Source organism: Heptranchias perlo, chromosome 4 (genome assembly GCF_035084215.1).
Source record: "Heptranchias perlo isolate sHepPer1 chromosome 4, sHepPer1.hap1, whole genome shotgun sequence".
NCBI classification, from domain to species: Eukaryota; Metazoa; Chordata; class Chondrichthyes; order Hexanchiformes; family Hexanchidae; genus Heptranchias; species Heptranchias perlo.
Window position 1 is genome coordinate 103098771 of NC_090328.1, and position 27480 is coordinate 103126250.

A 27480-nucleotide genomic window follows, 5' to 3' on the forward strand; every position below is an offset into this window, starting at 1 on the left:
CTAAAGAGAAAAATACCCATAAATAAGTGGATCAAAGCAAGGATTTAGTAACCCAAAGACAAAGAGGAAGTGATTGACAGGTTCGGGCAATTTATTGTGCAGATCTGGATCAAACCAGTACCAAATTCCCATGAGATAGTATGGAGTCCAGCAGATCATGAAAGAAGTGACAAATGCAATGGTCATTTTCATCGTCTTCATGCGAACTTGTGGTAAGACATTCCTTGATCGGTTCAGGTCCATCTCTGTAAAATAAATATTTTGAGAAATTCAGGATTTCCTAAAGTAATGTGGAGGTCAGCAGTGAATACCAAAATGCACAATATGGTAAATAAGGCATAGACTGTTTGTATGGTTCTACGGTAGCCTTGCGGAAGAACATTGATTGGCCCAGTTACGAATGCAAGCACTTATCACAAGCCATCTAGAAAACCAATTGATCGCAATCGCACCAGGCAGTAGTGTCTTCTGACATGTACACTCATCGTCCCAGATTGCTCCGTTCCTCCCCAACATTGCAGTGACACCATCCAACTCCACCCCTACTCCTGCACACAAAATGTGACACTGTACATGCTAAAAAAAAATAGGATTGCTTGATTTCAAAAGGGAAGGTCATGCTTGATCAACCTTCTTGAATTCTTGAAAAAGTAACAGAAAGAGTAGACAAGTGTAATACAGTAGATGTAATATATTTGGATTTTCAAAAGACGTTTGATAAGGTACCGCATAGTAGACTCATGGTTAAGGTCAGAGCATGTGGAGTCAGGGAACAAGTAGCAGAATGGATAGCAAGCTGGTTACAAAACAGAAAACAGAGAGTAGGGGTTAAGGGTAGCTACTCAGACTAGCAAAAGGTGGGAAGTGATGTTCCACAGGGATCGGTGCTGGGATCACTGCTGTTCACAATTTACATAAACAATTTGGAATTGGGAATTGGAAATACAATTTCAAAATTTGTGGACACCACCAAATTGGGGGGTATTGTTAATACTGAGGAGGACTGCAACAAAATACAAGGGGACATTAATAAACTTGTAGAATGGGTGTGTAATTGGCAAATGAATTTCACTATAGATAATTGTGTGGCGGTGCATTTTGGTAGGAAGAATAAGGTGGCCACATATTGCTTGGAGAATAAGAGTCTACATGGGGTAAACTAGCAAAGGGATCTGGGATACAGATACACAAATCACTAAAAGTAGCGATGCAGATTAATAAGGCCATAAAAGAATCAAACAATGCATTGGGATTCATATCTAGAGGGATAGAATTGAAGAGCAGAGAGGTTATGTTAAACTTGTATTGAACCTTGGTTAGACCACACCTAGAGTATTCTGCACAGTTCTGGTCTCCATATTATGAAAAGGATATAGAGGCATTAGAGAAGGTGCAAGAAAGATTTACAAGGGTGATACCAGAACTGAGCGGTTATATTTATCAAGGAAGGCTGAACAGGCTAGGGCTCTTTTCTCTAAAAAGGAGAAGGCTTTAGGTCCTATTACAGGTCTTTAAAATTATGAAGGGGTTTGATAGGGTAGACGTACAGAAGATGTTCTCACTTGTGGGGAGACCAAAATTAGGGGCCATAAATATAAGATAGTTACCAATAAATCCAATAGGGAATTCAGGAGAAACTTCTTTACCCAAAGAGTGATTAGAACGTGGAACTCACTACCACGTTGCGAGTTCCACGGCGAATAGCATAGATGCATTTAAGGGGAAGCTGATAAGCACATGAGGGAGAAAGGAATAGAAGGATATAATGATAGGGTTAGATGAAGAGGGGTGGGGGGATACTCCTGTGAAGCATTAACGCTGGCATAGACCAGTTGGGCCAAATGACCTGTTTCTGTGCTGTAAATTCTATGTAATTTCCGATAGAATTCACCTTGAGGAACGCCTTATAAATGCAAGCTGTTGTTGTTATGAAGATGGGGAGGGAATGGACCACCGAAGCAACCCAGAGAGTGCCCTCCAGAGAAAGACCGATGGTGGAGATTTAAAATGGAGAAAAAGTCTGTCCTTAGAAGGCCTCAGACCAACTCATACCAGCTGAGACCCAAGGAAAAGCCCCAAGACAAAGCCAATCAATCCTGGAGAGGGTCAATTACCTTTAAAATGCCCACCATTTGCTCCCCTAAGAGCAAAGAATAAACGTACTCCCTGCTATTCTTCAGCCTAGGAAGGGGCTCAGGCTGCTGATCCAACATCAGCTGGCAGATTGGGGCAGGTGCCTTTAATGTGCCCTTGTGGGTGCCATGCACCTGCCCCATTCATTTAAATAACCCTGTCCTGCGATTTGGGATGGGGTTTGCGTCCTCAGCTAAGGGCACAGTGGGGGGTGCATTTGCGCTGGTGGAGCTGGCCGCCATGAATTTCGGGTTAGTTTCTTTACTCAACCGTGCAATACAAAGAACAGCAAATAAGCGATGCCACCTAAGTGTGCGGTATGCGTGATTTGAGAAAGAAAATTCACTTCGTTTTACTGATGGGGTGAGCTTGGAGTGATTGACATTAGGACCAAAAGCCTACGGCTCTTCCGGTGCACTTCCACCATAACTCTACCCATAGTGGACCGGGAGGAATGGAAATTAGGCCTGGATCCAGATGGGATTCTGCGGGCTTTGTAAGGGTCGGAGCCTCTACCAGCACCTGATAGGGCCAGCTGCGTAGGAGATGGCGGGACTGGTGGGTAACTTTCAAGGTGAGACCAACTGCGCTGGGCCACAGATTGATAGTGTGGACCAGGCTGAGGATTGTAGCCATGGACCTCTGACGCTTTAAGATCAAGTAATTTTCTAAGTATTTTTGAAGTGGCTTCCTTAGGGGGCAGTTCGATGACCTTTTCGGGAGGAGGGGGAAACACCCTCCCTGACCCAGCAAACTTTGGCTCGGTCAGCAGTAGATGTGCTACCAGCGTCCCTCACCCACATGGAACTGTGGCCTCCATTGTGTCCAGCCATTCAAGAGGAACCACTTAAATGACTTCTGTGGTTTAAAAAAACATTCAAATAAAAGGCTTTGCAATTCCCGCAACTAAGATAACCCTTTGGAATGATCGATGTACCGTGCACTGATATTATCTAGTTAACGGATGAAGAATGAAATTCTGTAGAACTGCAGCAGATATGACTAGTGCTTATTTCACTGCTTAAATTTTTCTTTTTTTTTACGTTCTGCGGAAAGTTTTATCCTACAGCTATATCACACAAGCCAGGCACAGTTAAGGCATTTTTAAGATTGCCATGCATGAAGATGGACCAATGATAGCTCCACCTGGGGAGGGACTGCAATTTTACAAGCTGCATTCCCCACGAGACTGCAGCACATACTTATAGAATCATAGAGCACAGGGGGAGGCGATTCGGCCCATCATGCCTGTGCCGTCTCTTTTAAAAGAGCTATCCAATTAGTCCCACTCCCCCATTCCGTCCACCCTAGCCCTGCCAATGTTTCCTTTTCAAGTATTTATCCAATTCCTTTTTGAAAGTTACTATTGAATTTGCTTCCACTACCCTTTCAGGCAGTGCATTCCAGGTCTTAAGAACATAAGAATATAAGGATTAGGAGCAGGAGTAGGCCATACAGCCCCTTGAGCCTGCTCCGCCATTCAATAAGATCATGACTGATCTTCTACCTCAACTTCACTTTCCTGCCCATTCCCCAGATCATAACAATTTGCTGTATAAAAACATTTCTCCTCATTTCCCCTCTGGTTCTGTTGCCAATTATCATAAATCTGTGTCCTCTGGTTATCGGCCCTCCAGCCAGTGGAAACAGTTTCTCTTTATTTACTCTATTAAAACCCCGTATAATATCGAACACTCCTATTAAATCTCCCCTTAATCTTTTCTGCTCTAAGGAGAACAATCTCAGCTTCTCTAGTCTCACTACATAACTGAAGTCCCTCATCCCTGGTATTATTCTAGTAAATCTCCTCTGCACCCTCTCCAAGATCTTGACATATTCCTAAAGTGTGGTGCCCTTATTTGGACACAATACATCAGCTGGGGCCTAACCAGTGATTTATAAAGATTTAGCATAACATATTTGCGAGGACATTACCAAAATTTATGAACTCTTTAATACAGCCAAGTTACACCCTTTTTACCTGTCTGGCAATCAGGATCAGAGTGATCTCCTGGATTAGTTTTGATCGCCTAAGATGATCGGAGAGGAATTTTCCAGATCCCCCCTAATTAGCCTGGGTTTTTATCTGGTTTTTCGCCAGGGAGATTTTATGTCTTCTGGGTGGAGTGGGAATGTCTGTATTGTGATGCACAAGACATCACAATTATATTAGATGGACCAGTAGGCCTTTTCCTGCCCGTCAAATTTCGTATGTTTGTATGAAATCTAGGTGATGGATTTCAATGGTTATATACATTTTTTTTGTTTTTATTTTTCAAACTGCTACTTTAAGATATCTAATTAATTTATCTTAATCTGGTAGGTAATATATTTTAACCTAAGAAGTGTGTTTGGCAGTAAATGCATTCCAGTTTTTTTTGACCACTGAACACAGAGGCACATGCCTACAGCTGTATAAGTAGATGACTGGAAAGTTTGCGAACATACGATTAAATTTTGGGCGCAGAACTTTTGTCATCTTGATGATTATTTTGAAATTGCAGATCAGCATGATGAACAGAGGGATGACAAATAGGAATCCAAAGGTGAAGAAGTTGTAGAATGCCTGGTCCCACTGACTCTGAAAGCTTTCAAGAGTCGCACACTGTGAGAAGGGGAACGGCTCTGAGTAGTGGATCATTTTGAAGAGCCATAACTACAAAGAAAGATGAAAAAAGAAACAAAATCAAAGTCAGTTTTAAGAGGCAGAATAATTATTTAAAATTATTTGTTCATTCTCAGGATGTGGGCATCGCTAGCAAGGCATTTATCGCCCATCTCTAGTTGCCCTGAAGAGGTGGTGGTGGACGATCTTCTTTGAACTGCTGCAGTCCATGTGGTGAAGGTGCTCTGTGGTTTGATACAACTGAGTGGCTTGCCACGCCACTTCAGAGGGCAGTTAAGAATCAATCATGTTGGTGTGGGACTGGAGTCACATATAGGCCAGACTGGCAGGTTTCCTTCCCTCAAGGTCATTGGTGAACCAGTTGGGTTTTTACAACACTCTGATAACTTCATGGCCACTTTTACTCATACCAGCTTTTTATATCCAGATTTTTTAAATGACCTGTCTCACAGGACTGTCATACCTTGTAATACCTTGACCTGAAAGGACGTGTGTCAAAATCTGGGCATATGTGGATGTGATTGATTGTCCACTATTGGGGACTAGCTGCCTCAGCTACTCAATGGATCAGTTGCATTTATCCACCTGTTACAAATTTTGGGCCTGCATCACTGGTCTCTCCGATAAGCGGCCCTTACGTCCCTTATGATCAGGAGTTCACCTGTACCGCTCAACATTTAGTTACCATGACCTGGGGAACGAGTGTGACAATGGAAGCCCCTTGTTATGTGAATTGGTTACTATAATGTTGCATGTGCCCTCACTTGCACTTCTCCAATTTTCCGAGAGTTGGACTGGTTAAAATTAGGCTTCTTTATTTCACAGTCAGTAAATGAACGTACAGCATAACAGTTATAGCAAATCTCACCTTACACCAATGCAATTTAATCCCTCCTCATAATAAAGAAAATAATAAGCTGCCTCACACTGTATTTATTAGTGGGATAAGAAACACCTTCTTTTGGTCAGAGTAGTGGGATAAGAAACATCCTCTTTTGGTCAATCGGAGCAAGACATGGTCTGGGCCTGGTCAGCTTTTTTCTGAAGGTAGTCAGGCCAAGACCCTCTCTCAACACATCTTAACAAACAGACCCATAATATGTGTTTCCCTATTCTTTAGTTCTCTCTCTGGTCAGGGAGTTGAGGACCTCTGACCAATTCCCTAACCAGGGGTTGGCCAGCAGAGTTGCCCATTGAACTGACAGCTAACCCCTGCTACTTTCTAAATGAATAGGGTCATTCCAACAGCTCTGGATGGATTCCCATAGTCTGATATGAAGACAGCCACCATTCCACAGATTAGTCTACTGGCTTAAATATACATTTCCCCCCTTGCCCTCAGCTTCATGTTGCTCATTTTAACATAAAAATAATACTTCAGTATAATTCAGCAGAAAAATGATTGAGCAAACATGGCACTACTCTTTTCCCCACATTAAGGTATTTTGTCTCCAACTGGTAGATATTGATATTCCTTTCCTGAGCAAAGATCAGGTGGTCTTACATATTGTTCTTTGAACTGATTGTGTGCGAAAAAGTTGAACCTAGAAATTCCTACTAATAGATGAATTCTTGACACATTTACCATCTATTGTAGTGAAAGAAAGAACTTGCATTCAAATAGTGTCTTTCATAACCTCAGGACGTCCCAAAGCATTTTACAGCCAATCAAGTACTTTTCAAGTGTGGTCGCTGTTGTCAAGTAGGAAATGCAGCAGCCAATTTGCACATAACAAGTTCCCACAAACAGCAATGAGATAATGACCAGATAATCTGTTTGAGTGATGTTAGTTGAAGGATAAATGTTGGCCAGGGCACCACTGAGAATCCCTCAGCTCTTCTTCAAATAGTGCCATGGGATCTTTTACATCCACCTGAGAGGGCAGACGGGGCCTCAATTTAACATCCCATTAAAAAGACGGCACTCCGGCAGTGCAGCACTGGAGTGTCAGCCTAGATCTTGTGCTCAAGTGGGACTTGAGCCCACAACCTTCTGATACAAAGGCAAGAGTGCTACCACTGACACTAAATAGTATATGCACTAACTCATTTATAACATACAGAAGCGTTACTGCCCACTTACCACTTAACGGTAATGGTGATTTCAGTGATAGAGGCAATTTTGGCAGTATTACTTGTTATTTGTCCTGGCCACTATTTATCCCTCAACCAACATCACTAAAACAGATTATCTGGTTATTTATCTCATTGCTGTTTGTTGGAGCTTATTGAGCACAAATTGGCTGCCGCATTTCCCACATTACAACAGTGACTAAACTTCAAAAGTACTTAATTGGCTGTAAAGCACTTTGGGATGTCCTGAGGTTGTGAAAGGTGATATATAAATGCAAGTCTTTCTTCTTTCTTTACTGTCACACCACATGTTTTGACGAGCATTTAACTCAGTGATAATGGATTACCACTCATCAGCCAAAAACACCAATCCAAATAAGAGAATAATTAGAGAATCTTCAGAATCTGAAGAGGAATGGTCATTCTTCATCAGAACATTATCAGCCACATGAGTTTAATTTCCTGCTATTTCCTTGGTGGCACTTTTTATTTACCTCACAGGACTTTTGAAGACATTTATTTTTATTTTTGCAGCTGTCCTCACTGTGTTAGTAGATTTATTTTGCTAATTTACTTTGTGGGCAATCATTTTCTAAACCTTCCCATATACTTACCAATCTAGAAAATGAGCATAAGCTGATCAACAGCTTCAAAAGAGCTGAATCAGCTCCTTAAAAACTGACAACACAAAGATGGCGCTGACACCCTATGACAGGCAGTTGCATTGAAAGGGCAGCAGGACATGGACTTGTTGTAACTCAAGGTATACCGAATATTCCATCACTTGTATAGAGAAAAAAATGAAGGTTGAATGGGGATACATGTGCACAGGATTTATTTTATAGTGAGTTCTAGGGACATTTTCCAAGGAATGCTGGTGCATTTTCAGATATTTTCCTATTGTATGTTTGCCTTTATTTTGCCTTTATTGCATTTAATTTTGCATTTAACTCAGAAGGATACAGATATGTTAAATATGAAACATAGCAGTTGCCTAGACTTTAATGCAACTTTACAGACTCCACTTTCTTCCACCGCAAATGAAATCCAAATATGCAATGTTGGTGTTTATCAATCCTTAATTTGTTCCTAATTTAATCAAGACTTTTGTAATTTTCAAGGTTGGTTCTAAGCTCCCATTATATTGATCTATCATCCAGGGTTTCCTCTCCAGATTGTACCCAGTAGCCTCTGCTGGAAGCATGCATGTCAGGCTGTTGGGTGAATCAGGCTCGGGTGTGATCCCCTCATGGTAGAATAGTCGGCCAGCATTCATTGACAGGACCCACTCATGAATAATGGGCACTCAGGTGAAGTACCAGACTGCTGCTCATGGAACTTTACCCAGGAAAAGCAGTCAATGCTTTCAGAAGAGTAGGGAGTTCAGAAAATTAGGGGGAAATTCAGAAAAAAAATATTTGCGCCTTCATTTGAAAAAGTGAAAACAAAACATTTAAAGTATTGGGTTTGATCCAGCCACCAGCAGCTAATCAGTCCTTCAACCGATTCAGGCACACCACCATTACACCCAGCAGCTACATCCTAGCATCCTGTGCTTATTAGGGAAAGAAGAGCAGGTTTAGCACAGTGCAGTCCAGTTGTGTTTACTGCACTGGATCATAGTGATAGTAAATACCATCTCCTTTACTTTGGTTCCCAACTGCAGTTTCCACCCAACTGATTACTTGTTGTCTAGTAGCTGCAGTTTGTAATTCACATTGTAATGAACACCTGCTGTAAGGTTCCTGCAACATTCTTCCCTCTGCAGCTGATGTTTTTCCTTCTGACTCCTCTCTGAATCCAATTGTAATCACCTTCCATTGATGCTGTGTTAATTGAACATGAGTAGGCCATACAGATCTGCACCATGGAACAAGTTGAGTCTCCAGCTTCGCTTCAGTTTTTCCGGCAGATTGAAGAAGTCATGTGACACAGATATACGTGCCTATTACAACTGAGTTGTAATGATTCATGGGGTGATCTTTGTGGAGTACATAGGTTTGAATCTGCACTGACTTTCATCTGCAAATACGGAGAAGCCAACACTGGCTTGAGGACATGAAAGGTGCTATATAAATGCAAGTTCCTTCTTTCTTCTTTCCTTCCCATGTAAAATGTAGACTGTTGGCATGTATGGTATCAATATGCATGTCTATAGCCCTTAGACCATTGGTAGAGCAAGGAAAATTTCAGTTTCCTTAAGACAACCATTTCTATTCAAATTTTCAGCTCACGCATTCAAACAAGCAATAATATTACAGTAATAAAGGTACTCTAGTGATAGCTTTATTATTGTAATTTTGACCTTAAACAAACAAACACTAAAAATATCAGCTTGCCTTTGTTAATAGTGCTCAAACAGCTGGCAGATCTGCTCTGATGAATTTCATTACTCTGAAAGAGCCTGTTTTATTAGAATCATTGAATCATAGAAAGGTTACAGCACGGAAGGAGGCCATTAGGCCCATTGAGTCCATGCCGGCTCTATGCACGAGCAATCCAGATAGACCCACACCCCCGCCCTATCCCCGTAGCCCTGCACATTGTTTCATTTCATGTACTTATCCAGTTCCCTTTTGAAGGACATGATTGAATCTGCCTCCACCACTCCCTCAGGCAGTGCATTCCAGATCCTAACCACTCGCTGTGCAAAAAAGTTTTTCCTCACGTCACCTTAAATCTATGCCCTCTGATCCTTGACCCTTCCGCCAATGAGAACAGTTTCTCTCTATCTACTCTTTCTAGACCCTTCATGATTTTGAATACCTCTATCAAATCTCCTCTCAACCTTCTCTGTTCCAAGGAGAACAATCCCAGCTTCTCCAGTCTATCCATGTAATTTAAGTCCCTCATCCCTGAAATCATTCTAGTAAATCTCCTCTGCACCCTCTCTAACGCCTTCACATCCTTCCTACAGTGCGGTGCCCAGAACTGGACACAATGCTCCAGTTGTGGCCGAATCAGTGTTTTATAAAAGTTCATCATGACTTCCTTCCTTTTGTACTCTATGGGCTTGATTTTACCGTCGGGTTTCCTGTGGGTTTCCAGCGGGGGGGCCCCGAAAATCCCGATATCCAGTCACGTGACCGGATTGCGCCACGATCCCGCCCACTTCCGGGTTCCCCGATGACGTGCGGGGGTGCGTGCGTGGCCCCCGCTGGTGGGAATCCCGCAGGCAATTAAAGCCAGCGGGATGCCACTTGAGGTTATTTATTTCGCTTGTTCAGGTCATTAACTGACCTGATTAAGGGACTGTGTGTGATTTTGGGGAAACATGGGACTGTTTCACACACTGGGGGAAACAGTCCTAGTTGAACTGGACGTGTTGCAGCCGTCAGCCTGTGGCAGCTGCAAAGGTCCATTTGACAGGTGGGGGGGGGGAGACCTTCACCCATTGCAGGAGGCCGCTCTGTCACTTGGGACAAAGTGTGGCCTCCACCACCCCCCTCCGGACGGTCAAAGTCACCAACCTGCACACTCACCCCGGGGTTCGGAGACATGTGCCTACCTTGCGGACCCCCTCAGATGTACATCTAGCGGATGGGGGCCGCCGTAGCTGCAGTCATGACCTCCTCGGAGGGCGAACAGCATCACCAGCCTCGCCATCCACGCCGTCCACCTCTGACACGTGGAGCTCCACAACAGAGTGCTGTGACACATCCACCTGTACAGCAGGAGGGAGGGCTACCGCAGAGAGAGACGCGTCGCAGAGGGCACTACCCTCGCCACAGGGTCCACAGACCGAGGCGCAGCTCCCCGGACCTCTCCGAGCAGCAGTGCACACGGAGGCGCAGATTCACTCGACATGTAGTCGTGGAGATCTGCAGGCTCTTTCATGCCGAGCTGCTCCTGGCTGGCCCCAGCACCATCTGCTTACCTGTCGCTGCCAAAGTCACCACTGCCCTCCACAACTTCTCCTCCGCATCCTTCCAGGGTGCAGCCGGGTACACCGCCGATGTCTCTCAGTCGTCTGCACGGAAGAGCCCTGCAAATACACCTGCACCTACTCTGCAGTAACACAATGGGTGGCATCAGTGGTGGGTCCTCATAGTGATACCCAAGAGCGGGCATTATTGGACACAACAGACAGGATTCGCGGAGACATGGCAGTGGTGGTGTCAATATAATGTGTGATGTTTGTTGCTCCGAAATTCAATATAGGTAACACCCATGACAAACCCTCAGACACCCTTGTGCACCCACTTCATGCTCACGACACGTTTGCCGTACGCTGCCTACTGCACATATGTGATGCATGCCCTGTGGCTGCAGCACAGGTAGTGGCAGGTTGAGTGAGGCTGGCCGTGAGAGAGATGCATGAGAGGGTGAGTATGGGATAGAGCCATGAGATTGTATGAGGATTGGGTTGCGTGTTAGTGGCAGGATGAGTACTGGCGAGGTGAGTAGGTGCAGGTAAGATGAGGATGGGGTTTGAGTGGGTATGAGGGGTGATGTGACAGAGTAGTGTTGGCGGTGCCGAAGGAGATGTGGGGTGGGGGCAATGTTGTGGCAGACGGAGTGTAGGGGAAAGACTACGTGTTCTCACTGTGGCTGACCTACTGCGGTCATTGGAGCGCCTCCTGCACTGTATGCAGGTGGGCGATATGTTAGTGGTGCAGGTGACCCCCTTTGCCACCTCGAGCCAGGCCTTCTTGGTGGCAGAGGCAGGCCGCTTCCTCCCGCCCGCCGGGTGGAAGATCTCTGTCCTCCCCCTCCTCCTCACCCCATCTGATGATACCTGGGGTGAGGCATCATTAAACTGGGAGCAGCCTTCCCCCTGGGCTGCTCCATGCTGTAATTTGTTCCATTGGTTGCAGTATCTGTCAGTGGAGGACTGCCCCTTTAACTAGAGAGCCTCCAGCTGACAGATCGTACTGCGCATGCGCAGCCCGCCCGACGCGCAGACCAGCAGCGCGGACCCCGGAGGAGCAGGTAAGTGATTCCAATTAGTGGATTGCCTGCTACGATCGCGCGGGCAACCCACTAATTTCACCGGGCGCGGAGGCCACGCACCCGAAACCCAACCCGCCGGAAACCCGCAGGCCTGCTAAAATCAGGCCCCATGCCTCTATTTATAAAGCCCAGGACCCCGTATGCTTTTTTAACCGCTTTCTCAACCTGCCCTGCCACCTTCAGCGATTTGTGCACATATACCCCCATATCCCTCTGTTCATCTGCTCCTTTTAGAATTGTGCCCTCGAATTTATATTGCCTTGCCTCAGTTTTCCTACTGAAATGTCTCACCTCGCAATTTTCCACGTTAAACTTCATCTGCCATGTGTCTGCCCATGCCACCAGAGTGTCTATACCTCTTGAAGTCTATCATTATCCTCCTCACTGTTCACTGCCGTTCCAAGTTTTGTGTCATCCGCAAATTTTGCAATTGTGCCCTGTACACCCAAGACCAAGTCATTAATATATATCAAGAAAAGCAGTGGTCCCAGCACTGACCCTTGGAACACCACCTCCCTCCAGTCTGGAAAACAGCTGTTCACCACTACTCTCTGTTTCCTGTCATTTAGCCAATTCTGTATCCATGTTGCTATTGCCCCCTTTATCCCATGGGCTGCAATGTTAATAGCAAGCCTACCATGTGGCACTTTATCAAACACTTCTTGAAAAACAATATACACCACATCAACTGCATTGCCCTCATCTACCCTTTCTGTTACCTCATCAAAAAACTCTATCAAGCTGGTTAAACACAATTTGCCTTTAACAAATCCGTGCTGGCTTTCCCTAATCAATCCATACTCGTCCAAGTGACTGTTAATTCTGTCCCGGATTATTGTTTCCAAAAGTTTCTCCACCACTGAGGTTAAACTGACTGGCCTGTAGTTGCTGGGTTTATCTTTACACCCTTTTTTGAACAAGGGTATAACATTTGCAATTCTCCAAACCTCTGGCAGCACTCGTATCTAAGGATGTCTGGAAGATTACGGCCAGTATCTCCGCAATTTCCCCCCTTACTTCCCTCAGCCTCCTAGGATACATCCCATCCGGACAAGGTGACCTATCTATTTTAAGTACAGCTAGCCTTTCTAGTACCTCTTCTTTCTCAATTTTTAGCCCATCCAGTATCTTAATTATATTTTCCTTTACTGAGACTCTGGCAGCATCTTCTTCCTTGGTAAAGACTGATGCAAAGTATTCATTTAGTACCTCAGCTGTGCCCACTGCCTCCATGGGTAGATTTCCTTTATGGTCCCTAATCGGCCCCAGCCCTCCTCTTATTACCCATTTACTGTTAACATGTCTGTAGAAGCCTTTTGGATTCCCTTTTATGTTGTCCACTAGTCTATTCTCATACTCTCTCTTTGCCCCTCTTATTTCCTTTTTCACTTCCCCTCTGAGCTTTCTATATTCTGCCTGGTTTTCACTTGTGTTATCAACCTGACATCTGTCATACACCCCTTTTTTCTGCTTCACCTTACTCTCTGTCTCTTTCGTCATCCAGGGAGCTCTGGCTTTAGTTGCCCTGCCTTTCTCCTTCAAGGAATATATCTAGACTGCACCCGAACCATCTCCTCCTTAAAGACCGCCCACTGTTCAATTGTAGTTTTGCCTGCCAATCTATAATTCCAATTTACCTGGGCCAGATCTGTTCTCATCCCACTGAAATTGGCCCTCCTCCAATTCAGTATTTTTACTTTAGAGTAGTCAGTGTAATTTTCCATAGCTATTCTAAACCTTATGATACTATGATCGCTGTTCCCTAAACGCTCTCCCACTGACACTTGCTCCACTTGGTCCGTCTCATTCCCTAGAAACAAGTCCAGCAATGCCTCCTTCCTCATTGGGCCGGAAACATACTGGTCGAGAAAGTTATCCTGAATACATTTCAAAAATTCCTCCCCTCTGTGCCCTTGTATTATTATTGATATCCCAGTCTATATTAGGATAGTTGAAACCCCCATTATCATTACTCTATGGCTTTTGCACCTCTCTGTAACTTCCCTGCAAATTTGCTCCTCTATATCCTTCCCACTAGCTGGTGGTCTATAGAATACACCCAGTAGTGTAATGGCACCTCTATTGTTTCTTAACTCTAACCAAATAGATTCTGTCCTTGACCCCTCCAGGACATCCTCTCTCTCCAGTACTGCAATATTCTTTTCAATCAATACTGTCACCAGCCCTCCTTTCTTTCCTTCCCTATCTTTCCTGAATACTTTGTATCCAGGAATATTTAGTATCCAATCCTGCCCTTTGTGCCCTTTTCTTCCCCTTTCCAATGCTGCATCCGGGTGCCCATCCCCTGCCAAATTAGTTTAAACCCCCCCCCCCCCCTCCACAGTACTAGTGAAACTCTCTGCGAGGACATTGGTCCCAGCTCCGTTGAGGTGCAACCCATCCGGCCTGTACAGGTTTCACCTCCCCAGAACTGGTTCCAATGCCCCAGCAATCTAAAGCCTTCCCTCCTGCACCATCTCTCCAGCCACGCATTCATCTGCTCTAGCCTCCTATTTCTATACTCGCTAGCGCGTGGCACTGGGAGTAATCTGGAGATTACTACCTTTGAGATCCTGCTTGTTAACCCCCTGCCTTCAATTTGTCTCAAAGTATTCGAAGAGTTTACAGGAATCAGAAAAACTATGTGCAGGATGGAGGGCTTCAGATTCTTGGGGCATTGGGATCAGTTCTGGGGCAGGAGGGACGTGTTCAAAATGGATGAGGGTTGTACCGCAACAGAACTGGGGTCAATGTACTTGCGGGACGGTTCACTAGTGCTGTGTGTGGCGGGGGGCGGAGGGGTGGTTTAAACTAGATGGGCACCAGGAGGTAGCATTAGAAAGGAGAAACAAGGAGCACAAAGGATTGGGAGAGATGGATGGCACTAGTGTAAGAAATAGTACAGTATTAGGTGGGATCAGACTAAGACAGAATACGAGAAGGTCTAAGGTAGGTTTACAGTGCATGTGTGCAAACGCACAAAGCATGGTAAATAAGCTTGGTGAGCTGCAGGTGAAAATAGCCACATGGGAATATGATGTAGTGGCGATAACGGAGACCTGGCTCAAAAAAGGGCAGGATTGGGTAATAAATATTCCTGGATACAAGGTGTTCAGGAAAGATAGGGAAGGAAAGAAAGGAGGGGTGGGGGTGCGGTGGTGGTGGTGGCAGTATTGATTGAGAGGAATATTGCAGTGGTGGAGCGAGAGGATGTCCTTGAGGGGTCAAGGACAAAATCTATTTGGTGAGAGTGAAGAAACAATAGAGGCACCATTACACCACTGGGTGTATTCTATAGGCCACCAACTAGTGGGAAGGATATAGAGGAGCAAACTTGCAGGGAAATTACAGAGAGGTGCAAGAACTATAGAGTAGTTATAATGGGGGACTTCAACTATCCTAATATAGACTGGGATAATAATAGTGTAAAGGGCAAAGAGGGGGAGGAATTTCTGAAGTGTGTTCAGGAGAACTTTCTTGATCAGTATCTTTCCGGCCCAACGAGGAAGGAGGCATTGCTGGATCTGGTTCTGGGGAATGAAGTGGGTTAAGTGGAGCAAGTGTCAGTGGGGGAACATTTAGGGAACAGTAATCATAGTATCATAAGGTTTAGATTAGTTATGGAAAAGGATGAGGAGCAATCTAGAGTAAAAATACTTAATCGAAGCAGGGCCAATTTCAGTGGGTGGAGAATGAATCTGGCCTGGGATCATAGAAACATGGAAAATAGGAGCAGGAGTAGGCCATTCAGCCCTTCGAGCCTGCTCTGCCCTTCAATATGATCATGGCTGATCCACTATCTCACTACCATATTCCTGCTCTCTACCCATACCCCTTGATGCCTTTTGTGTCTAGAAATCTATCTAGCTCCTTCTTAAATATATTCAGTGACTTGGCCTCCACAGCCTTCTGTGCTAGAGAATTCCAAAGGTTCACCACCCTCTGAGTGAAGAAATTTCTTCTCATCTCAGTCCTATATGTCCTACCCCATATCCTGAGACTGTGACCCCTCCTTCTGGACCCCCCAGCCAGGGGAAACATCTTTCCTGCATCTAGTCTGTCTAGCCCTGTCAGAATTTTATATGTTTCAATGAGATCCCCTCTCATTCTTCTAAACTCTAGTGAATACAGGCCGAGTCGACCCAATCTCTCCTCATACGACAGTCCTGCCATCCCAGGAATCAGTCTGGTGAACCTTCGCTGCACTGCCTCTATGGCAAGTATATCCTTTCTTAAGTAAGGAGACCAAAACTGCACACAATACTCCAGGTGTGGTCTCACCAAGGCCCTATATAACTGCAGTAAGACATCCTTGCTCCTGTACTCAAATCCTCTTGCAATGAAGACCAACATACCATTTGCCTTCCTCACTGCTTGCTGCACCTGCATGTTTGCTTTCAGTGACTGGTGTACAAGGACACCCAGGTCCCTTTGTACATCAACATTTCCCAACCTATCACCATTTAAATAATACTCTGCCTTTCTGTTTTTCCTTCCGAAGTGGATAACTTCACATTTATCCACATTATACTGCATCTGCCATGTATTTGCCCACTCACACAACTTGTCTAAATCGCCTTGAAGCCTCTTTGCATCCTCCTCACAACTCACAATCCCGCCTAGTTTTGTGTCGTCAGCAAACTTGGAAATATTACATTTGGTTCCCTCATCCAAATCATTGATATATATTGTGAATAGCTGGGGCCCAAGCACTGATCCCTGCGGTACCCCACTAGTAACTGCCTGGCACCCCGAAAAAGACCCATTTATTCCTACTCTCTGTTTTCTGTCTGTTAACCAATTTTTAATCCATGCCAGTATATTACTACCAATCCCATGTGCTTTAATTTTGCACACTAACCTCTTATGTGGGACGTTATCAAAGGCCTTATGAAATTCCAAATACATCACATCCACTGGTTCCCCCTTATCTATTCTACCAGTTACATCCTCAAAAAACTCCAGTAGGTTTGTCAAACATGATTTCCCTTTCATAAATCCATGTTGACTTTGTCTAGTCCCATTGATATTTTCTAAGAGTCCTGTTATCACATCCTTTATAATAGACTAAATTGGAAACAAAGATTGGCAGCCAAAACTGTACTGGAACAATGGGCGGACTTTAAAGAGGAGATGGTTCTGGTACAGTCTAGGTACATTCCCATGAGGAGGAAAGGTAAGGCAACCAAACCTCGAGCACCCTGGATGACGAAAGAGATAGAGAGTAAGATGAAGCAGAGAAAGGGGACGTGTGACAGATGTCAGGTTGATAATACAAGTGAGAACCAGGCTGAATATAGAAAGTACAGAGGGGAAGTGAAAAAGGAAATAAGAGGGGCAAAGAGGGAGTATGAGAATAGACTGGCGGCTAACATAAAAGGGAATCCAAAAGTCTTTTATAGGCATATAAATAGTAAACAGGTAGTAAGAGGAGGGGTAGGACTGATTAGGGACCTACGAAATTCCTAGGAGATCTACGCATGGAGGCAGAGGGCACGGTTGAGGTACTAAATGAATGCTTTGCATCTGTCTTTGACAAGGAAGAAGACGCTGCCAAAGTCACAGTAAAAGGGGAGGTAGTTGAGATACTGGATGGGGTGAAAATTGATAAAGAGGAGTTACGAGAAAGGTTGGCTATGCTTAAAATAGATAAGTCACCAGGTCCGGATGGGATGCACCTTAGGTTGCTGAGGGAAGTAATGGTGGAAATTGCAGAGGTGCTGGGCATAATCTTCCAATCCTCCTTAGATTCGGGGGTGGTGCCAGAGGACTGGAGAATTGCAAATGTTGCACCCTTGTTCAAAAAAGGGTGTAAAGATAAACCCGACAACTACAGGCCAGTCAGTTTAACCTTAGTGGGGGGGGGGGGGAAGCTTTTAGAAATGATAATCTGGGACAAAATTAACATTCACTTGGACAAGTGTGGATTAATAAAGGAAACCGAGCACGGATTTGTTCAAGGCAAATCGTGTTTAACTAACTCGATTGAGTTTTTTGTTGAGGTAACAGAGAGGGTTGATGAGGACAATACGGTTGATGTGATGTATATGGACTTTCAAAAGGCGTTTGATAAAGTGCCACATAATAGGCATCTCATCAAAGTTGAAGCCCAGGGAATAAAAGGGGCCTTGGCAGCATGGATATGAAATTGGCTAAGTAACAGGAAACAGAGAGTAGTGGTGAACGGTTGTTTTTCTAACTGGAGGAAGGTATACAGTGGTGTTCCCCAGGGGTCGATACTAGGCCCACTGCTTTTTTTGATATATATTAATGACTTGGGCTTGCATGTACAGGGCACAATTTCCAAATTTGCAGATGACACAAAACTTGGAAGTGTAGTAAACAGTGAGGAGGATAATGATAGACTTCAAGAGGACATCGACAGACTGGTGGAATAGGCGGACACATGGCAGATGAAATTTAGTGCAGAGAAGTGCGAAGTGGTACATTTTGGCAGGAAGAACGAAGAGAGGTAATATAAACTAAATGGTACAACTCTAAAAGGGGTACAGGAACAGAGAGATCTGGGGGTATATGTGCACAAATCTTTGAAGGTGGCATGGCAGGTTGAGAAAGCAGTTAAAAAAGCACATAGGATCCTGAGCTTTATAAATAGAGGCACAGAGTACAAAAGCAAGGAAGTTATGTTGAACCTATATACAACATTGGTTCGGCCACAACTGGAGTGTTGGGTGTCCAATTATGGAAGGATGTCAAGGCCTTAGAGAGAGTGCAGAAAAAATTTACAAGAATGGTTCCAGGGATAGTTACATGAATAGACTGGAGACGCGGGGGTTGTTCTCCTTAGAGCAGAGAAGGTTGAGAGGAGAATTAATAGAAGTGTTTAAAATCATGGTGGGTTTAGATAAAGTAAATAAAGAGAAACTGTTCCCTTTGGCGGAAGGGTTGGGGACACAGATTTAAGGTGATTGGCAAAAGAACCAAAGGCGACTTGAGGAAAAGCTCTTTTACGCAGCGAGTAGTTAGGATCTGGACTGCGCTGCCTGAAAGGGTGGTGGAAGTAAATTCAAACATGGCTTTCAAAAAGGAATTGGATAAATATTTAAAGAGAAAAAATTTGCAGGGCTACGGGGAAAGAGCGGGGGAATGGGATTAACTGGATTGCTTTTACAAAGAACCAGCACAGGCTTGATGGCCTGTATTGCCTCCTTCTGTGCTGTAACGATTCTATGATTCTATGATTGTGTTCCATCTGGCAGCCTCTCCCTCAAGTTACATCAATGACAGCCTCTCCATCAACATTACGAAGATTTTGTAAGTACAGCCTAAAGGTTTTAAAACTTACTATATCATCTGAAACACTCAAAACTCTACCCACCACATCTGCTGCTTCCTCTCACTTTATCCTGTACTTCTGCAAAAAAAGTGTTAGCTGTGGCTCTGTGGTAGCACTCCTGCCTCTGAGTCAGTAGGTTATGAGTTCAAGCCCCACTCCAGAGAACTCAGCACAACATCTAGGCTGACACTCTAGTGCAGTATTGAGGGAGTGTTGCACTGTCAGAGGTGCCATCTTTCGGATGTGATGTTAAACTGAGGCTCTGTCTGCCTTTTCAGGTGGACGTAAACATTTAATGCAGTTTTCACAACCTTAGGACGTCCCAAAGCGCTTTACAGCCAATGAAGTATATTGAAGTGTTGTCGCTGTTTTATTGTAAGAAACGTGGCAGTCAATTTGCGCATAGCAAGGATCCACAACAGCAATGTTACAATGAACAGATAATCTGTTTCTTCTCGTGATGTTGGGTGAGGGAGAAATATTGGCCAGAACAACAGGAAGAACTCCCCTGCTCTTCTTCGAATAGTACCTGGATCTTTTATGAATCGAATTGTCTACTTGAGTGGGCAGGCAAAGCTCGGTTTAAATTCTCATCCGAAAGAGAGCACCTCTGATAGTGCAGTACTTACTTCACATTACTGCACTGAAGTGCCAACTTGGATTATGTGCTCAAGTTTCTGGAGTGGGGCTTGAACCCACAACCTTCTGACTCGAGCGTGAGTGCTACCACTGAGCCAAGGCTGACACCTGCCACTTTATTAAAATCAAAGTTAAACATCTGTAGATCTATATTTTAAATGTTTCTTCCAACAGAATATAACATCATTCACTTCTAATAAACTGTAAGGTCACATCCTGGTCATTCACTGTGACTGAAAAATGTCTTCACTCTCCAGACTCACAAGGTCTGATTCTCAACAGCCAACTCTTTCTAGTTCAGATAATTAACTTGTGTTGTCATGGTTAGTAGAAGCTAAGAGTGAATTAAATGCCTCCATTGACTGGGTGAGGCTTTGAGGGGAAGGGGCAATGAGCAGCGGTGGAACTCTACCCCTGCAGAAAACAGTGCTTTCATAAAACAAGGGTGGGAACAAGAGAGAGGAAAATTTTGGGGGAAAAATATATTCAGGTGTGGAGTACAGAAACAAACTTTCATCATGACAACTGCAAACTTATACTGTGCATCTGGAGAAATTCTTAGATTTCTATAGAGCTTGAGGAAGCTTTGGGAATCCATAGTTAACTGTGGCTTTGGGACTGATATCAGGAAGTTCTTCTTCATGAAGAAAGTAGCCAACACCTGGAATGGACTTCCCAGCAGACTAGTGGAGGCACAATATCAGGATGCAATTAATAAAACAACTAGATTCTGCAATGGGAGGCGTGTAGGTTGCTTCAGGATTTATGAAGTAATATGGGTCAAGTGTTCCTCCTCACCTGTAGTTATTTTGTTCACTAATGTCCTTTAGGGAAGGAAACCTGCCATCCTTACCTGGTCTGGCCTATATGTGACTCCAGACCCACAGCAATGTGGTTGATTCTTAATTGCCCTCTGAAATGGCCGAGCAAGCCACTCAGTTGTAAAACCTCACTAAAAAAAGTCACAATAAGAATAAAACCGGACGGACCACCCGGCATCGGACCACTAGGCACTGGACACGACAAAGGCAAATAAAGCCCAGTCGACCCTGCAAAGTCCTCCTCACTAACATCTGGGGACTTGTGCCAAAATTGGGAGAGCTGTCCCACAGACGAGTCAAGCAACAGCCTGACATAGCCATACTCACAGAATCATACCTTTCAGCTAACGTCCCAGACTCTTCCATCACCATCCCTGGGTATGTCCTGTCCCACCGGCAGAACAGACCTACCAGAGGTGGCAGTACAGTGATATACAGTCAGGAGGTAGTAGCCCTGGGAGTCCTCAACATTGACTCTAGACCCCATGAAATCTCATGGCAAAAGGTCAAACATGGGCAAGAAAACCTCCTGCTGATTACCACCTACCGCCCTCCCTCAGCTGATGAATCGGTCCTCCTCCATGTTGAGCACCACTTGGAGGAAGCACTGAGGGCAGCAAGGAATCAGAATGTACTCTGGGTGGGGGATTTCAATGTCCATCACCAAGAGTGGCTCGGTAGCACAACTACTGACCGAGCTGGCCGAGTCCTAAAGGACATAGCTGCCAGACTGGGTCTGCGGCAGGTGGTGAACGAACCAACACGAGGGAAAAACTTACTTGACCTCGTCCTCACCAATCTACCTGTCGCAAATGCATCTGTCCATGACAGTATTGGTAGCAGTGACCACAGCACAGTCCTCGTGGAGATGAAGTCCCGTCTTCGCACTCAGAACACCATCCAACGTATTGTGTGGCACTACCACCGTGCTAAATGGGATAGATTCAGAACAGATCTAGCAGCTCAAAACTGGGCATCCATGAGGCACTGTGAGCCATCAGCAGCAGCAGAATTGTATTCCAGCACAATCTGTAACCTCATGGCCCGGCATATTCCTCACTCCACCATTACCAACAAGCCAGGGGATCAACCCTGGTTCAATGAGGAGTGTGGAAGAGCATGCCAGGAGCAGCACCAGGCGTACCTAAAAATGAGGTGCCAACCTGGTGAAGCTACAACTCAGGACTACATGCATGCTAAACAGCGGAAGCAACATGCTATAGGCAGGGCTAAGCGATTCCACAACCAACGGTTCAGATAAAAGCTCTGCAGTCCTGCCACATCCAATCGTGAATGGTGGTGGACAATTAAACAACTAACGGGAGGAGGAGGCTCTGTAAACATCCCCATCCTCAATGATGGCGGAGTCCAGCATATGTGTGCAAAAGACAAGGCTGAAGTGTTTACAACCATCTTCAGCCAGAAGTGCCGAGTGGATGATCCATCTCGGCCTCCTCCCGATATCCCTACCATCACAGAAGCCAGTCTTCAGCCAATTCGATTCACTCCACGTGATATCAAGAAATGGCTGAGTGCACTGGATACAGCAAAGGCTATGGGCCCCGACAACATCCCGGCTGTAGTACTGAAGACTTGTGCTCCAGAACTAGGTGCACCTCAAGGGCAATTAGGGATGGACAATAAATGCAGGCCTCGCCAGCGACGCCCACATCCCACGAACGAATAAAAAAAAAGCCAAGCTGTTCCAGTACAGCTACAACACTGGCATCTACCCGACAATGTGGAAAATTGCCCAGATATGTCCTGTCCACAAAAAGCAGGACAAATTCAATCTGGCCAATTACCTCCCCATCAGTCTACTCTCAATCATCAGCAAAGTGATGGAAGGTGTTGTCGACAGTGCTATCAAGCGGCACTTACTCACCAATAACCTGCTCACCGATGCTCAGTTTGGGTTCCGCCAGGACCACTCGGCTCCAGACCTCATTACAGCCTTGGTCCAAACATGGACAAAAGAGCTGAATTCCAGAGGTGAGGTGAGAGTGACTGCCCTTGACATCAAGGCAGCATTTGACCGAGTGTGGCACCAAGGAGCCCAAGTAAAATTGAAGTCAATGGGAATCAGGGGAAAACTCTCCAGTGGCTGGAGTCATACCTAGCACAAAGGAAGATGGTAGTGGTTGTTGGAGACCAATCATCTCAGCCCCAGGACATTGCTGCAGGAGTTCCTCAGGGCAGTGTCCTGGGCCCAACCATCTTCAGCTGCTTCATCAATGACCTTCCCTCCATCATAAGGTCAGAAATGGGGCTGTTCGCTGATGATTGCACAGTGTTCAGTTCCATTCGCAACCCCTCAGATAATGAAGCAGTCGGTGCCCTCATGCAGCAAGACCTGGACAACATCCAGGCTTGGGCTGATAAGTGGCAAGCAACATTCGCGCCAGACAAGCGCCAGGCAATTACCATCTCCAACAAGAGAGAGTCTAACCACCTCCCCATGACATTCAACGGCATTACCATCGCCGAATCCCCCACCATCAACATCCTGGGGGTCACCATTGACCAGAAATTTAACTGGAGCAGCCATATAAATACTGTGGCTACAAGAGCAGGTCAAAGGCTGGGTTTTCTGTGGCGAGTGACTCATCTCCTGACTCCCCAAAGCCTTTCCACCATCTACAAGGCACAAGTCAGGAGTGTGATGGAATACTCTCCACTTGCCTGGATGAGTGCAGCTCCACGAACACTCAAGAAGCTCGACACCATCCAGGACAAAGCAGCCCGCTTGATTTGTACCCCATCCACCACCCTAAACATTCACTCCCTTCACCACCGGCGTACAGTGGCTGCAGTGTGTACCATCCACAGGATGCACTGCAGCAACTCGCCAAGGCTTCTTCGACAGCACCTCCCACACCCGCGACCTCTACCATCTAGAAGGACAAGGGCAGCAGGCACATGGGAAAAACACCACCTGCCCGTTCCCCTCCAAGTCACACACCATCCCGACTTGGAAATATATCGCCGTTCCTTCATCGTCGCTGGGTCAAAATCCTGGAATTCCCTTCCTAACAGCACTGTGGAAGAACCTTCACCATACAGACTGCAGAGGTTCAAGAAGGCGGCTCACCACCACCTTCTCAAGAGCAATTAGGGATGGGCAATAAATGCTGGCCTTGCCAGCGATGCCCACATCCCATGAACGAATAAAAAAATTCCCGCTCCAGATTGTATTTATGCTGGAAGCAGATCATGGTCATTACAGATAAAGCGGGTGGGGGGGGGGGGGCACTGTAATTGGGAATGTGCGAGGTAATGAAAGAGTTTTCTTTTGTTGTCTCAGGCAGAGGGCAAGTAATTTATACTTATCTACCCACTGGCAGTAGCTTGTGATTCCTTTTTTCTTTGAAACAGAATTATTTCCTTGTTCTAATTTTCTTGCTTAACTATATGCTAAGTGGGTCCATTGATGAATTTGGAAATATATCGCCATTCCTTCACCGTCGCTGGGTCAAAAACCTGGAACTCCCTACCTAACAGCACTGTGGGAGCAATGTCACCACATCGACTGCAGTGATTCAAGAAGAAGGCTCACTATCACCTTCTCAAGGACAGCCAGGGATGGGCAATAGATGCCGGCATTGCTAGCGATGCCCACATCTTAAGAATTAATTTTTTATAAGTAACAGATTTGAGAGTGCTTAATATGAGATGATGCTCATCGTGGTATATTTGAGTAGTCTCTCGCATTGCAAGTGACTGAATTGCTTTTAATTACCCATGTTTCATTGTTTTTTGTAAATAATGTGGGGGGAGAGCGGGGAATTGTATTTGGCCCTCGTAATGAAAGCCCAACCTCTCGTGAGTTTAGCTAGGAATTTGCTGACATACAGACCGAGAAGGTCCAGGTTAAACTCGTAGTCTGTGTTGTGTTAGCTGATCTGAGATTGGCTGGGCTTGGGGTATTCCAATTGGCGTCAGTGACCTGGGTTAAACAGGGTAAATCATCCAGGGATTCCACTCCAAATTGTAAGCAGCAGCCTCTGCTGGAAGCGTCCATGTGTGGATGTGGAGTGAATTAGGCTTGGGTCTGATCCCCTCACGATGGAATAGTCGGCCAGCATTCATCGGCAGGACGTGCAAATGAATAATGGTCACTTGAGTGAAGTACCAGACTGCTGCTCGTGGAACTTTACCCAGGAAAAGCAATCAACGCTTTCAGAAGAGTAGGGAGTTGGGAAAATTAGGGTGGAAAAAATAAACAAACAAGAAAGTAGGATTATGATTAGCATGTAGGGGAGTCATATGGATGAAACAGGAACCTAAACCAGATACACTGTGCAGGTTGTCACGACAGTTGTTACACTATGTCTGACTGTGTACAAGTTTGGTTCAGTTTGATGACAATTGCCACCCATAGAAAGTAAGACTTGCATTTATTGAGCACCTTTCACAACCTCATGACGTCCCAAAGCGCTTTACAGCCAATTAAGTACTTTTGAAGTGTAGTTACTGTTGTAATGTCTGAAATGCAGCAGCCAATTTGCACCCAACAGTGAGACAATGACCAGATAATCTGTTTTAGTGATATTAGTTGAGGGATAAATATTGGTCAGGACACAGGGGAGAACTCCACTGGTCTTCTTCAAATAGTGGCGTGGGATCTTTTATGTCCACCCGAGAAGGTAGATGAGACCTTGGTTTATCGTCTCATCAGAAAGACGGCACCTCCAACAGTGTAGCATTCTTTCAGTAGTGTGGTGAAGTGTCAGCTTGGATTTTGTGCTCAGGTCTCTGGAATGGGACTTGAACCCACAACTTTCTGACTCAGAGGCGAGAATGCTGCCACTCAGCCACAGGTAATACTTAATAGTGCACAACAACAGACCGTCGGCCCCGAGGAGGTTGGGTGTGGGGGAGGTTGTAGCGGACGGGAAACCAGGAAATGTGGGTAACCCGGAGGTCCTGCCGAATTTATCGGCAGGGCCTCATTTAAATGTTTTGTCTCTATTTCCCGGCCAGTAGCGGCCACGTTGAAAGGCTGGCTGTCTGTCTTGTAGGAAAGCCAGAGCTGAGGGAGGTCGAAAAGGCCGGGGCGGGGGTCGGGGGGAAGATTGGAATCATCGGTGGGGGATCAGAAAGGCTGGTGGGGAGGGTGGGGAGATTGGAAAGGTCGATGGGGGAGATTGGAAAGGCTGGGGGGGAGATTGGAAAGGCTGGGGGGGGGAAATCGGAAAGGCCGGGGGGTTGGGGGGGGAATTGGGGGCCTTGGGGAGATCAGAGGTCGGGGGGATCGAAGATCAGTGGTCGGGGGGGGTAGATCGGAAAGGCCGGGGAGGGGGGTTGGGGGAGCAATCAGAGGCCTTGGGGAGATCAGAGGTCAGGGGGAGATCAGAGATCGGGGTGGAGATTGAAATCGTGGGTTGGGGGGAGGGGTTGTCTGATCCTGGGGGACGGGGGGAGGGGGTCGGCCGATCACGGGGAGGGGATCAGGTTTGTTTGGGGGGCCAGAGGAAAGCACTCCTGTTCCTCCTGCCCCACAGGCAATGCAGGAAAGGCACTTACCTGCCATTCTTGCCTCCCTTCAGCTGTCGGGTTTCCTGAGCCCCTGGAAACCCGGCCCGCAGGCATTAAATCTGAAAGCCAGCTAAAATTTGAAGCACGCATCCTTATTAGAATATTTAAATTACGGTCCCGGCTCTGGAGAGCAGGTTAGGAGACCGCCCCCACCTCGCCTCCGCTAAAACCGGAAATGGACGCGTTGGAGGCGGGTTGGGATCGGGTTTCCAATTTAAACATTTTTTTTACCACCACTCCGCTTCTCCCACCAATCCTGGGGGGTTAAAACTCCCCCCATCATCTCGCAATATGCTCACCTAGTTTCATGGGTGAGCTCCAGAATATTTTATTTTGCAACACTGTGGTTCCTCACATTGAACACAGGTTTCATAATACAAAACGTACATACACAGAACACTATGGAATGGCAGTCTCCAGTGGAAATAAGAACATATTATCGCTAATGACCAGGATTTAGTAAATCAAGACAACGTTGGTGGTTGTTAACTTTAAAATTACAGCCAGGGTCTACATGGGCTGGAGTTTAAATCTTAGGGATTAGGGTAAGTTTATATTCAGAAACAGCAGTTAGTTATCGTGCAGCTATAACAGCAAAGTTTCAAACCTCTATAATATTTCAAAACATTCCACATAATAACGATTATGAAAGACATGCACATCAACGCAGAGTTCACACCTGTGGTAAAGCCAAGACCAGACTGAAGAACCAAGCCACGCCAATCATGTACTTCCCAGTGTGGACACCTTTCGTCACGCTTTTCAAGGGTTTCGTAATCGCCAGCCAGCGATCCACGCTGATCATCACCACCATGAAGGCAGGGCAGTACATGGAGAAGAGTTTGAGAAAGTTGAGGACTTTACAAAGGAACTCGCCGCCATACCACTGCACCGTGATGTTCCAGACCCCATCCATCGGCATGACAATCATGGTCTCCACCAGGTTGGCCGCTATGAGGTTGTCGAGCAGAACCTTGAGCCGCGGGGCCTTCTTCTTATGCTGCTTGGACAGCTTCACCAGGAAAATCGTGTTCACGGTAATGGAGAGGATGAAGAGGACGAAGGTGATGACCACTCTGATCACTCCCGAGATGGTGAGAGTTGGCAGATGCAAGGAGCAGTTCAACCTGGAAGCTGCCAGGCTCTCGTTGAGGGGAAGGAAGCAATTCTTCCTGGATTCCGTGTAGCGCACCAAGGTGTCGTTCTGCTGGGAGTTTAAAGACATGGTGTTGGGCACAAGAAAGTGAACCTGACTGTGTCTGCATGGGTATAGCCAACTGTTGGTTAGCTGTTACTCTCTCTGTGTGCCTGCAACAATCCTGCAAGGTCAAATTCAAACACAGGTAAATATGATCCGCCACCAAGGTTTATGAAGCCCTGATAATGAAGAGTGCCTGTAA

The 27480-nt window shown here is 45.7% G+C and overlaps 1 protein-coding gene across 1 annotated transcript; it reads right to left on the minus strand.

Annotated features, from left to right (window-relative positions):
* Positions 1-27305, minus strand: LOC137320659 (gonadotropin-releasing hormone receptor-like). The gene is made up of 3 exons (XM_067982338.1): positions 26760-27305; positions 4582-4789; positions 1-245 (listed from the first exon to the last, which is right to left on the minus strand). Exons 1-3 carry the CDS (start codon positions 27303-27305, stop codon positions 1-3), a joined length of 999 nt encoding a protein of 332 aa, XP_067838439.1.
* Between the last annotated feature and the right edge of the window lie 175 nt (positions 27306-27480).